Below are 13493 nucleotides of genomic sequence, written 5' to 3'. Positions count from 1 at the left end.
TACCAGCTGTTTGCAGAGGCCAGAGGTGTGTGATGCACTGGGAGCACACTGACAGCACGCTGCTTTTCCAGCTCCTGCATCCCTGTCCCTGCCCAGGCCGTCCCCCTGCGCTGTCTGAAGGGTGAGTATTGTAAAAACAGGTGAACCCGGTGGGGAGAAATGCTGATGTCTGACTCCAGCTCAGGAGGCTGAATGATTTCTTTATTATAACTGTGCTATAATACATTAATATACTATTTAATGGAGATACTAAAACTACAAACCTACTTTTCTAACTGCCATATCTAACTAACTCACAACTCGTGACCCTCTCTGAGAGTGCAGCCACAGGTGGGTTGGATTGGATTGGATTGGATTGGATTGGATTGGATTGGATTGGATGGGATTGGATTGGATTGGGTTGGATTGGATTGGATTGGATTGGATTGGGTTGGATTGGGTTGGATTGGATTGGATTGGATTGGATTGGATTGGATTGGATTGGGTTGGGTTGGGTTGGATTGGATTGGATTGGGTTGGATTGGGTTGGATTGGGTTGGATTGGGTTGGATTGGATTGGGTTGGATTGGATTGGGTTGGGTTGGGTTGGATTGGATTGGATTGGGTTGGATTGGGTTGGATTGGATTGGGTTGGATTGGATTGGGTTGGATTGGATTGGGTTGGATTGGGTTGGATTGGATTGGATTGGGTTGGATTGGATTGGATTGGATTGGGTTGGATTGGATTGGATTGGATTGGATTGGGTTGGACTGGAATGGATTGGGTTGGATTGGATTGGGTTGGATTGGATTGGATTGGCCACCAGGCTCAAACAATCCTCACCAGAATCCAACCAAGCAATGACCCCAGGTAAACAATTCTCCAAACACATCCCACATGGGAGAAACAAGGAGCAGAAATAGAAATTGTTTTCTCTTTCTTTCCTCTGTGCTGCTCTATGAAATCCTGAGAGAGAGAAGAATGTGCTGCTCTGGAGGTGAGCCTGGCGAGGGCTGTGAAGGGCTATCCCATCCCCGGCGTGCCCAAGGCCAGGCTGGACAGGGCTTGGGCCACCCTGGGACAGTGGCAGGAGTGGCACAGGGTGGGCTTTAAGGTCCCTCCAGCCACACCATCCTGGGATTCTCTGATTCTCAGGGAACCCTGCCTGGCAGCGGCAGTACAGATGGAAAGAGAAGGCGATCCAGGGCATTGTCCTCACCTCCCCTGAGGGCCCTCATGGCTTTGCGGGGCCTGAGGCGCAGCAGGACGCTGTGGGGAAGGAGCGGGCGCAGGGAACGTGTGTCCATCCTCTGCAGAGCTGCGCTTTCCTGCTTTTTCTGTCGGTTATTTAGAGAGGTTTCTCAATAAAAACAGCCACCGGTGCCTCCGGTGAGCCCAGCAGGCCGGGCCGGGCCGGCCGGCACCGCGGGGCCCGGGCCGCCCGTGGCGGGGCCGAGGGCACGGGCAGAAATCACCTGCGGAGTTTCGCTCTCGCTCTGCCCCAGGCAGTTCCGCTGTGTAGAAACCCCTCCGTGAAGCAGCTCAGAACCCCGGTGGGAGCTGAGGCAGCGCTCCGGGAGGAGCGGGCAGGAAGCCCCGAGCCCCCGCGCTCCCGGGCCGGGAGCTGCGGTGGAATCTGCGCTCATCTGGCCTCCCATTTTCTTGCCTCTCTCTCAGCCCTTCGGGGGCTGCAGGCATAGCAGAGTTTTGGCAAGGAGACCACGCTGTAAAGCTTTTATTTGCCTGTTGCAGTTGTTTCAGGTCCTGTTCCTTGTTAAACAGTAATGGAAGAAGTCAAACACTGACCTTTGTGTAAGCACAAAAGAGCCTTTTGGGGCACTGTAACAACCCCGGAGGACTCCTGTGGTTCTTTACAAGTCTCGATAAAAGTTACTGTTCATAATCTGCTTTTTCCTTCCTCTCTGATGATGACTGAGTTATTTTAAATTAGTTTTTTATCGGTTTATTAGTAAATATTTCTCAGTCCCATCCATTCATTGGGGAGTATCCTCTGACACTGCCCATTTAAGGTGCAGTGTCCCTGCCCATGGCCAGGGGTTGGATCAAAACCATCTTTACTAGCCCTCCCAGCCCAAACCAGTCTGGCATTCCCTAATTCTCCGAACATTTCCTTTGGCTTTCCCAAAAAGAATCGCACACTGTGAGCACTCAGAATGCCCTGAGGAGGCTGTGCCCGTGGACCTGGCAGCTGTGCCCGTGGATGCAGGTCCATGGCAGGGATGCTGGCACACCACAAACCCCCGTGCGATGGCAAACCCTCTCCTGCAGGCAAATGATGCAGCAAGGCTCAACACTGGACTGCTCACAGCACCCAGGGAGCTTCAGCTCCTGAGAGACGTGAGGAACTTTTGTAATAATTCCCAGCGAGTGCCGAGCCTCGAGTTCTCTTCATCTCTGCTAAACCCTATAAATCATCACACCTGCAGGACTTCTGCCATCACGCAGCCCCTTCGGCTGTGACAGCAGGGGTGTGGCTGGCTCTTACCTGCAAATTAACGACGAGTTCCACACCATACCTGAAAAACCAGAGAAGACTTGTTTCACAGGAGAAACTTTTTTTTTTTAGGAAGTTTTGCATTGATACAGGAGAGCCCAAACCTGCAGCTTCGTTAGTGCCTCTAAGCCAATTAACCTCGCTCATGTTCTCTTGGGGAGAAGTTTGCAAACTGAGGAGTTTAAATCCTGCCAGCGAGTCTGTGCTTGGGCAAAAGCGCCGGCTCCTCCTCGCTGCTGCAGCTGAGGGTTTCTGTCTGCAGGGTGAGTCAGGCTCTTGCTCCTCTCAGCAGGAATCTCTGATTTCCTTGTGCTGACACCCACAGCAGAACTGGGCCGTCATCTCTCTTTGCTGGGGTTTTAATAAAGGATCAGGCTCGTTCTCTGCTTTCTTGCCCCTTCAAGGCAGCTTTCATGTCAGACAAATTGAGCTGCCCAGGGAAACAGAGAGGATCCTTTAAAGGGTCAAAAAGTGGTTAAAATGTGGAAGCAAAAGGTGGGAAGAAATAGATAATTTCACAGCTAAGTGGAGTCCCACAGAGATCTCTGCCATTCCAAATACTCATAAATGACTTGGAAAAGGAGAGGAGGTGGCAGGAAGTGACAAAGATGTCTGCTGAAAATAAATTATTCAAAGCAGTAAACCAAAATCTAGCTGTAAAGAGCTGCAGAAGTACCTGACCAGTGTCCGACCTGAGAGTGAACAGGTGGTCAAATGCCAGGCTGAGTTTATAATGCACAGAAGATTATAATGCACACAAGGAGAAGCAAGAAGAACAAACGAGTGTGTGCCATGACAAGCTGTAAATTAGATATTGTCACTGGAGATATGGAGTTCTTCTGAAACAAACTCCCCTCTGGCTTTCAGAAAAATCATCTGGAATGTTCAGAATGATGAGGAAAGGGAGGGAAAAGAGCTTTGTGTGACCATGTCTTGTGTACTGTGTGTGCTTCTGGTCGCCCCTCTCAGCAAGTATATCTAGAATGAAAAGGTAAGAAATAGGATTAGGGCAAAACAACAGCTTTGGAGAGCACACACTCCTGCTTGGCTCCGTGGATGAGCTGGGGATGAGGCTCCTGTCACTGTGCATCTGCCCCTGGGGAGCTGTGGCACGAGGTGTGACATGGGACACACGTCCCCTCTGCTCCCACGTCCTGGGGAGAGCTGACCCCAGCCCCAGCGAGGGCTGCAGGGTGCTGGCTCCAGGCTGTTTCTGAACAAAAAGTGGGAGAGGCCCTGCTCCTTGAAATATTTCAAGTGAGGCTGTTTCTGACAGAGCTGCTGCTTATTTACACTGAAGTGCTTCAGAGCCACTCACAAGTCTGGGTTTCGATGCTGCTGGCAATGCAGGAACTCTCAGGTGGCAAAATAACCACCTGTTCTGGAGAGCTTTGTGTTACCAGAATGTTTAGGCTGTCTCTAAACTCATCTTTAAATAAGATAAGACAATATGATTTTCTTTTTATTTGTTTTCTCTTTTCAGCACCAATTTCTGTGATGTCAGTCTGATGCCAAGCACAATCCCACAGAGGAAATACCTTGGTAAGTCTTCTGTTTTATAATATCTCCCAGCTAAATCACAGAAAATGCCCATTTAAATCAGCAGTGCTTTGAAAGTTATATCCATGTAAATACTGGAACAACAAAACACGGGGAGTAAAGAGGATGGAGCTCAAAGGATAAGGACAATTAAGCACTTTTTCCATAAGACATTAAAAGATCAAGACCTTGCATCAAATTAACTTCTACCATATTCCCTTCTTGTCTCCAGAAAAAGCATTTTAATTTTTTATGTCCCAGCTCCTTACCTAACTCCCTTTGAATTCTCCCATTTTGGGTATGTGATATTTAGGAAAAGGTTTAAAAATCCTTCCTTCATATGGCACTCATACTGCAAGTCCAAGAATCCTTCCCCTTGGCCCCGGGGGTTGCCTCAGGCTCTAATTTAGGACCCATCCAGGGTACTAAACATGGCAAAGTTTGGAATTATGGTTTCAGTTTGAAGAGGTACTATATCTCTTTCTGTAAAGGCAGGTGTTTTAAAAGGCACGTGGCATTTCATAAAACACTCTTTTAGTGGTAACATTTTTGTTTTGTTCATACCTTTACTTACATATTTCACTCCTGAGTCCGAGCTGAAAACTCTGCCAGTGTCACAGCTGAATTTGTTTCATTAGTGAGCCCAGCTGCACATAACTCTGTGTTATTGCTGACAAGCCCTGGATTTATAGAACGTGGGTTGAAATCACCAGCATGGGGAAGTAGGACTTGCTTTAAAACAAAGTAGGTGTCAGCCTGCTGCGTGGTGCACTTCTGCAATGGATCTGCCATGGTGGAGTCACGTGGGAATGCAGTTCCAGAGTCCCTGGGAATACACAGCTGTGCCCGCTCTGGTTCCAGCACTGCCTTGGCACTGGTGTTAATTTGCCCCTTTGCAGCAGCAGCAGCACCACAACATTCCAAAACAAACAAAGAACTCCCAACACTGTTGTTCATCGTTTCTTCTTGCCTGGCTCCTTGCACGTGGCAATTCATGGAACTGGTGAGCGAGATCAGGCCTTCATTGATTCACCTGTCCAGGGAACTTCTCCCTGTCCCCAAGGGCAGCTGAGCCAAGGTGGCCCTGGGAGCTGCCCTCGGGTCTCTGTGACACAGGGAGTCCCTACAGCCCCCCTGCCCGTGGAGGGGCTGCCTTGGCAATGCCACAGAGCCCAGACTCCACTCAAATCTGTGTGCCACTGGCTACTGGATTTCAGCAGGCATTGTGCTGCAGGAAAAAATACGGCTGCAATCAAAGGTGGTTCTCTTCTTGCAGGCATCCTGTAATTAGCTCAAGTTTTCTTTTTTTCATAGAGAGGTCTTGATGCATAAACCAAAGGTTTCCTCTTCCTTGCATGTTGTTGCCAGATGTTTCTGCAAAGCTCCAGAACAACAAAGTTGTTTGTGTGTACTTGCATATGACTTCACCCCATGCATGTTACAAAGTGCTCCTCCTTGTCAATTAACCCAATTAATTCCTCTCCCATTCTCCCCTCCATTTCTGACCACTGCATTTCACTGTCTGTCTGTCCCAGCACCTTGGAGATTCAGCCTTTTGTCACAGCTCCCACAGGAATGGGTTGAGCTTCAAGGTCCCTTCCAACCCAGGCCATTCCATGATCCTTTAGGGGAAGGGATTCAGGATGAAGCAGATCAATACACGAAAAGAGGAAGGAGCTGGGAAGGAGAATGTCACAGAGGGAGAACTACAGAGTGATTCATGTAGAAGTGAAAGACCTGGTGGGAAATCAAAGCACAAAATAGACCACAACAGACAAGGGCTACCCTGGGAAATACAGGGAAAAACATGGTAAAAATAGGAAAAATACCAGGAGTCATGAATGCAGGGAGGAGTTAGGAGGGCATGGCCCAGCCCCTCTGTGCCTCACTCTGTGTCTGACCACAGCTAATGGCAAAAGCACACTCGGAGTGAGCTCAGAGCCAGGAGCCTCCCCTGACAAGCACGGGGAGGATGCTGTGATGTCCTGCTGGTAAAGCAGCAGCTCCTGAGCCGTGGGAGCCACAGCTGGGAACATCCTTATCCCATCCCAGTTTCCCTGCAAAGCTATTGACAGGCTGCAGGCACTGGCTCAGCGACTTTGATGTATGTTCAAGAATTAAGCAGAATTACTCTCAAGCTGATAGGAAACAAAACACAGCTCCTTACAAGGCAATCAAGATCTTCAAAGATTTGGGCTTGGGAAGAGCCTTAGACACTGGGCATGTCACTGCCCTTTTGGGAGAGAGCAGATTGCAGAGGGAGGAGCAATATAAAACTATAAAACTATAAAACTCTGCTTTACATGAGCTGTCTGAGGCACAGCTACACAACTGGCATTTCATAGGAAAAGGCAACAAAACCCTTACTTTTGGAAGTACTTCCAAGTAGGCTTAAGGACTTTAGGAGTTATTATGTGTGGAGTCCATACAGCCTTCATTCCATAAGTGCAAACCCTGATCTTTCCCCGCGTGACTCCACACCGCGATGCTTCCTGTGGCCCACGTTCTGCACACTCCCTTCTGTCAGATGTGACAGGATCTGCTTATCTCCAGGTGCCCCCATTGTCCGTGCTGACCCCAGGCAGATTTATGTCAGCCTCTGGCAGGCACAGGAGTTCCCTTCAGATGTTCTTTCTGACCTTTGGAACGCTCCACACAAAGCTCAAAGTGGCTCCTGCTTCCATGAATTGCCTGATCTCCTCAATGAGAGCCATAATTATGTTTTAATGATTTAATAATATTCTCCACTTCTATATTTTAAAGTCTATATTTAGTGTTTGTTAAGGTCAAGGCTCATTTTCTCTGCAGTATTATTACATTGTGGCGTAGGAATGTGCAGCCATTTATAGATTTTTGAAATTTGTAGTATGACAATTGGCACCACTCTCCCTGTGGCTCCCCAAAATTCCTGGGGCTCTGGGCTCCCACCAGACCTGCACTTACTTGAAAAAAAAAAAAATCACAAGTTTTTTAAAGCCTAACTTACTCCATGCATTTGTATAAACTAGCAAAGATGAGTTGTATTTAACTCTGACCATCATCACATAACACATTTGAAGTTGTTCTGTACTGGATGCACATTAATGTTGTGAAACAGCCAGAAAACACAGCTTATCAGCTTTTACATTACATTTATTTTTACACTGTAGGAGTGTCCGAGGGAACACTTCTGTCTGAAGGAGAGCGAGGGGAGGCGGTTTCCTGGGTGGCTGAGCCCCACAGGGCTGTGTGAGAAAGGTTTGTGCGGCTCCAGGGGAGCCTCGGGCACAGGAGCATCCCCCGGTCACTGCCCCGCGGGACGCTCCGGGCTCCCCCCGCCCGAGGCGCACCTGGACGAGGGCGAGCCTGTAACATTCTTTTCCCTGTTTTATAGAGAGAGGCAGAAAACATCTGATATTTTTTTTTATCTGCTCCATTCAATAGGAAACCTTTTAAAGGGAACGGATCTCAGGGACAGAATCCGGTGCAGACCCGGCGCGGCTGCAGCGCCGGGCGGAGCGCGGCCGGAGCTGCGGGGACACAGCGGGAGTGTCACCAAAAAGGGCTGGCACTGAGCGCTGCTGCAGCCAGCACCGAGGAGAAACAGCCCTCGGCAGAGGGGGCCGGCCGTGGCCCGGGCAGAGCCGTCCCGCACACAGCGCCTGCCGCAGTTCCCGCAGGGAGAGCTGGAGCTGGACGTGCCCGCCGCTCCCAGCGCCGCACTGAGCCCCGGGCTGCTTGAGTTCACAGGATCACAGCACGGCTCGGCTTGGAAAGGACCTAAAAGTCACCTCATTCCCACCCCCTGCCACGGGCAGGGACACCTTCCACTGTCCCAGGCTGCTCCCAGCCCTGTCCAGCCTGGCCTTGGGCACTGCCAGGGATGCAGGGGCAGCCCCAGCTGCTCTGGGCACCCTGTGCCAGGGCCTCCCTCTCTCCCAGGGTTTAGTAACATTCTGTATAATAACTAAAATCGGGTTCTTTCGGATCAAAGGTGACATTAAGATAAAGAATTATTCATTAGAGAAGGAGTGTCCTCCCCATTACTGCACAAACCCAGCTGTAATTAAGCATCTGAACGGGTGTTTATAAACAGATGTTCTCATCTAAATGTTTTAGAAATAGACAGCTTTGTTATTCCAGTTTCCCCAAACTACAGAAGGAGCTACAGCTCTCCTCCAGGCTGATGTCCTCCCACATGTACCCTAATAATTGAGTTCCCCAAATTGCAGGAGTGAGAGGTGTCCCCAAATGCAGGACAGTTTCTGCAGCAGAGCATTCACAGAGCAATAGTGTGAATTTCCCAGGGGTAGTCCCAGCAGCACTTTAGGATTTCATGCTTTGAGAGATGTCATTGCCTTTATTGAACAACCAGGACCTCTGCAACAGCCCTGCGCTGGTGACAGAGGTTTCACAGTCTCTGTGAACACTCTGACTTCTGCTATTCCAGTTCCCTTGCATGGGAAGAAGCATTTCCTGAGAGCTGTAAATCCATTGCATCATCCAAAATGCACCACAAGACAGTTTTGAGGGCTGCTTTAAACACATCTTTCAAAATGGGGAAGAGCTACAATTTTTAGAACCATTTTTCATAACTTGTGGGGAAAAAATTATGTTAATGTAACATTGTGTGCATGTGTTTTGCATTTTAAAAGTAAAAGAACAGCTTCCAAAAGTCAATGTGGCCTGAAAAAAACTTATAACTTAAAAAAAGAAGAGGACATATAATTGTGCTGTAAAATCTCATCATCTTGTCCAATCCTCTCCCAAGGCAGGGTTACCTGGAGGTGACAGAGGAACGTGTCCAGGTGGGTTTGGGATGTCTGTAGAGAGGGAAACTCCAGCCTCTCCCTGGACAGCTGTTCCAGGGCCCGCCACCCTCCAGGGAAAGGAAGTTCTTCTTTGTGCTGAGGTGGAACTCGTTGTGTTTGAGTTGATTGCTCCTTGTCCTGTCACTGGCACCACTGAGCAGGGTCTGGCACCATGCTCTGCCAGCCCTTGGAGATGTTTGTATGGATTGATGGGATCCCCTCCCAGTCTTCCCAGGACCAACCCAGCCCAGCTCCCACAGTCCCTCCTCCATGAGAAAGATGCTCCAGACCCCTCAACATCTTCGTGGCCTCCACTGGACCCTCTCCAGTAGCTCCTTGTCTCGCCAGTAGAGCAGAGCCCAGAGCTGGACACGGGCTCCAGCCGTGCCTTGCCAGGGCTGAGCGAGAGCATCTCCCCCTGCCCAGCTCTGCCCGGCTCTGTCTGCCCTGCCATGCTCGGTCCGCTCTGCCCAGCCCTGTCCACTCTGCCCTGTCCACTCTGCTCTGCCCAGCCCTGTCCGCTCTGCCCTGTCCGCTCTGCCCTGCCCGCTCTGCCCTGCCCTGTCTGCTCTGCCCAGCCCTGCCTGCTCTGCTCTGCCCGGCCCTGTCCGCTCTGCCCGGCCCTGTCCACTCTGCCCTGCCCGCTCTGCCCTGTCCGCTCTGCCCGGCCCTGTCCACTCTGCCCTGCCCGCTCTGCCCTGTCCACTCTGCCCTGCCCGCTCTGCCCTGTCCGCTCTGCCGTGCCCTGTCTGCTCTGCCCGGCCCTGTCCACTCTGCCCTGCCCTGTCCACTCTGCCCTGTCCACTCTGCTCTGCCCAGCCCTGACCGCTCTGCTCTGCCCGGCCCTGCCCGCTCTGCCCTGTCCGCTCTGCCCGGCCCTGTCCGCTCTGCCCTGCCCGCTCTGCCCTGTCCGCTCTGCCCGGCCCTGTCCGCTCTGCCGTGCCCGCTCTGCCGTGCCCTGTCCGCTCTGCCCGTCCCGGCCCTGCCCGCTCTGTCCGGCCCGGCTGCACTTTCCCGTCTCGGCCAACAGGTCGCACCGTTCCCCCTCGGCTGGGGCTGCCCCCGGAGCCGGGCGGCGGCGGCGGCGGGGCCGGAGCCGGGCTGGGCACGGCACGGCAGAGCCGAGGCGAGCCGGGGCGCGGAGCAGCTCCGGCCGCGGCCGCCCCTCGCCGGGCCGGCTGTCTCCACTCCCTCTCCACGTCGGGGAGGCGGAGGGAGGGAGGGAGAGAGGGAGGGGAAGGGGAGGAGGCGGCCGCCGCCGTCCTCCATTTTGTGGCGGGGGCAGAACCGCCGAGCGCGGCGCTGCCCGGCGGAGGGACGGGGCGGGGAGCGCGGGGGGGGGGGGGCGAGGTCCGCGGGGGCAATTAGCGCTAATTAACGGAGGGGGCGCCGCGGCGGCGGGCGGGGACGGGTCAGGGTCTGGGGCCCGCGGGAGGAGCAGCGGCAGCGGCCGGAGCAGCATCGGCGGCGGCGGGGGGAGCGGTGCTGCCGCCGCCGCGGCCCCGAGGGGCGGCTGTAACCCCCCACCCCAGCCGGCTGCCGCCCCCGCCGCGGGGCGCCATGGCCGTGGGCGGCTGAAGGAGCCCCAGCGCCCTCCCCCGGACGAGGTAAGGCCGGCGGGGGGTCCCGCGGGGGGCTGCGCTTGCCCCCCGGGGAACTTGCCGAGGGGGGTGCGGCGGTCCCCGCAGGAATGCCCGGGGCGGGGGGGGAGCCGAGCCCAGCCGCCCCCGGAGGAGCCCGGGGCGGGACGGCAGCGGGAGCGGCGGCGGGGCGGCCCCGGCGGGGCGCGGGGACCCCCGGGCCGGGCCCCCGGTGTCCGTGTCCCGGGGGAGCGGGGGGCGCGGGCGGGGAGCGCGGCCGAGCCCCGCGCGGGGCTGGTTCTGCAGAAGTGGGTGTGCCAGGAGACGGCTCAACAGGTCCCGACACATTTCTCTGAAAACTGTACTTTGCAAAAGGCGATTTTATTGCAATCCGGCGGTTTTAAGTGTTTGCAGCGTTTTCCGCCCTTGGGCAGACTCTCGCAGCTGATTTTTTGACACGTTTCCTACGCTGGATGATTCGCTGCCTTGTTTTTTTTGGGGCGTTGGGGGAATTGTCAAATGAAATAACTACCGTTTCCCTCCTCCTTAAAAAGGAAGAAGGCAGCGCTGGAGGTATTCTTGTGTTTTCTGTATTTTTTCCGGTCGCTGCTGGGTGTCCACCTTAAGCGGTTCGGGGCGCCCCGCTCCCGCTCCGGGCCGGGCTGCGGCTCCCTGGACGCGGGCCTGGGGCTCCGCTCCCCCGGGCAGCGCGGCCGGGACCCCCGCGAGCCCCGCTGCCGAAAGCTGCTGGCGCTGAGCCGCTCCCGCCCGGGACGAGCTCGCCCGGGCCACCTTAAGGTTTTTTTTACACGTGGGGCCTTTTTGTCGCTCGCAGCCTTAACTTTGCACACAGAAATAGCGGCGGGGCCGCGGGAGCCGCGCCGTGAGCAGGCTGTGCCGGTGTCGCCGTGCCCGGCACACGGCAGGGGACAGGCTGGCAGTGCCCCCCGGACTGCGGCAGTGCGGGCTGGGCGCTGCCGGGGGCAGGCCGGACACCGTGTCGGAAGTTTGCCGAAGGATTTACAGTGTTTCTCCAAATATTTATGCTCTCCGCTGGGGAAAAAAAAAAAAAAATTGTAGCAAATACAAACATCTGAAACTTACGAGGTTTGTTTTCAGTGTTGGGTGTGTTTGGAGAGTAGCCGTGAACGGGTAGAGTGCTGGAAACTGATAAAAATCCTGCTTTACTTTTAACTAGGTTTTATTTATAAATTTGAGATGTATTTAAAGAATTATGCGGAGTTCACGGCGAGGTGGACGGGTTGCATTTTAAGACTGAACCCGTGCAAAGGTGGCAAACGCTGTATTTTGTGGTGGGGAGGTCGAGTCCTGGGGAATGCCAGACCATGGAGGTGCCGCCTCTGGGAGCTCCGGACCTGCTCTGCGAGGGGAGGGCTTACTGGGAAAGGTGGCAAATGTCCTTTTCCCCTGCTCAAGGTGTAGTTAAATACCAGGGAGATTTACCTGGTAAAATTTGTGAGCTGGGTCCTTTTACCAATTCTTACAGTTTCTTAGTCCGGGGATGGGTGACAGAGCTGGGGAGTGTGAGCACAGATGTCACGTGCTGTAGCTTGATTCTGAGTTGCGTGCGGGCAGACTTACTCCTTCATCCAGGTTTAATAAAGCTTTGCAATACATAGTTCCTCCTCACTAGACAGAAACCAAAACCTAAAACCCCCCGAAAACAAGTGCAGTGTGTCTGAGAGACGTGGCAGTGTCAGCCCAGAGCGTGGTGTGCTGTGCCTTCGCTCTCACAGCAGCTGAGCCAGGTTTGCCAGGCGAAGGATTTAGACTTTTTATGTTAAAGCTGTTACTAATGTGTGTTTGCTGTGCTGACTTTGACTGCTTCTCATCTTTTTATAGTTAATGGTAAAGTAATGGATTCCAAAGAACTGCTTAACCCGTTGGATCAAGACGAAACCAGGAAAAATGCACTCATCAGTACCAAAGGAGGGATCGTGATGGACTTCCATCCACCCTTCAGGGGTGGAGCTACTGTCCAAGCCCCTGTGTCTACTTCTCCTCTCCCTGCATCTTCTCAGTCAGATTCCAGTCAGCAACCTGCTTTGGCTGACTTTCCAAAAGGATTAGGAAACAATGTGCCTCAGCCAGACCTTTCCAAGGCAGTGTCGCTCTCGATGGGACTGTACATGGGTGAAACAGACACAAAAGTGATGGGAAACGACCTTGGATTTTCGCACCAGGGCCAAATCGGCATCTCTTCTGGAGAAACGGACTTCAGGCTCCTGGAGGAAAGTATTGCGAGCTTGAACAAGTCCTCGAGCCTGGCCGAGGACGCGAAGGGAACCGCGTCTTCTGAGGTGCCGCTCGAGCCGGATTTCCCAGGCATGGCCGGGCGCAGCGTCCCCGCGGAGTCGGGAGCTGCAGTGCAGAGCCAGGTGGGCTCAAATGGTGGCAACTTGAAGTTGTTCTCTGAAGACCAAAGCACCCTGGATATCCTCCAGGATTTGGAATTGCCGCCGGTGTCGCCGGGCAAGGAGCCCAACGGGAGCCCGTGGCGGCTGGACCCGTTGCTCGATGACGGTGGCTTGCTCTCCCCCATATCCGCGGACGACGCCTTTCTCCTGGAAGGAAGTCTCGGCGAAGACTGCAAGCCTCCTCTTTTATCTGACACTAAACCTAAAATTAATGACCGTGGTGACCTTTTACCCAGTTCCAAAATGCCAATGCCTCAAGTGAAAACAGAAAAGGAAGACTTCATTGAACTGTGTACTCCCGGCATCAAGCAGGAGAACATGGGCCCGCTTTACTGCCAGGCCAGCTTCTCCGGCCCGAACCTGCTGGGTACGAAGGTCTCGGCCATCTCCATCCACGGTGTCAGCACCTCTGGGGGACAGATGTACCACTATGATTTAAACACTGCGTCGCTCTCTCAGCAGCAGGATCAGAAACCAATTTTTAATATCATTCCATCTCTTCCTGCCGGGTCAGAAAATTGGAATAGGTGCCAGGGATCGGGGGATGAGGCATTGGCTCCGCTGGGAACGCTCAACCTCTCTGGCAGACCTGCTTTCTCTAATGGCTATTCAAGGTAATTAGTTTGTGTTGCTCTTTATTAAAACGCTACA

The 13493-nt window shown here is 53.4% G+C and overlaps 1 protein-coding gene and 1 long non-coding RNA gene across 4 annotated transcripts in view; both read left to right on the top strand.

The window, feature by feature from the left end:
* Window positions 1-3320: 3320 nt before the first annotated feature.
* LOC128795673 (uncharacterized) lies at window positions 3321-8519 on the top strand. The gene is made up of 4 exons (XR_008433601.1): window positions 3321-3486; window positions 3979-4037; window positions 7184-7271; window positions 7458-8519. It is a non-coding gene; the product is annotated as an uncharacterized LOC128795673 (long non-coding RNA).
* Window positions 8520-10269: 1750 nt separating this feature from the next.
* NR3C1 (nuclear receptor subfamily 3 group C member 1) overlaps window positions 10270-13493 on the top strand; it is a 68339-nt gene continuing 65115 nt past the window's right edge. Inside the window, exons 1-2 of one of the 3 annotated variants that reach the window (XM_053956376.1) lie at window positions 10270-10431; window positions 12268-13456. In XM_053956376.1, the coding sequence (XP_053812351.1) occupies window positions 12282-13456 (1175 nt within the window). In that variant the 5' untranslated portion in view covers window positions 10270-10431; window positions 12268-12281. Of the gene's footprint in view, window positions 10432-10735; window positions 10978-11449; window positions 11512-12267; window positions 13457-13493 lie in introns of those variants that run through there. The other 2 variants (XM_053956375.1, XM_053956377.1) reach the window with 2 other exon arrangements.

Source organism: Vidua chalybeata, chromosome 15 (genome assembly GCF_026979565.1).
Source record: "Vidua chalybeata isolate OUT-0048 chromosome 15, bVidCha1 merged haplotype, whole genome shotgun sequence".
In the NCBI taxonomy this organism is placed as follows: Eukaryota; Metazoa; Chordata; class Aves; order Passeriformes; family Viduidae; genus Vidua; species Vidua chalybeata.
Note: the sequence above shows the minus strand (reverse complement) of the source record. Positions and strands in the feature narration are given on the sequence as shown.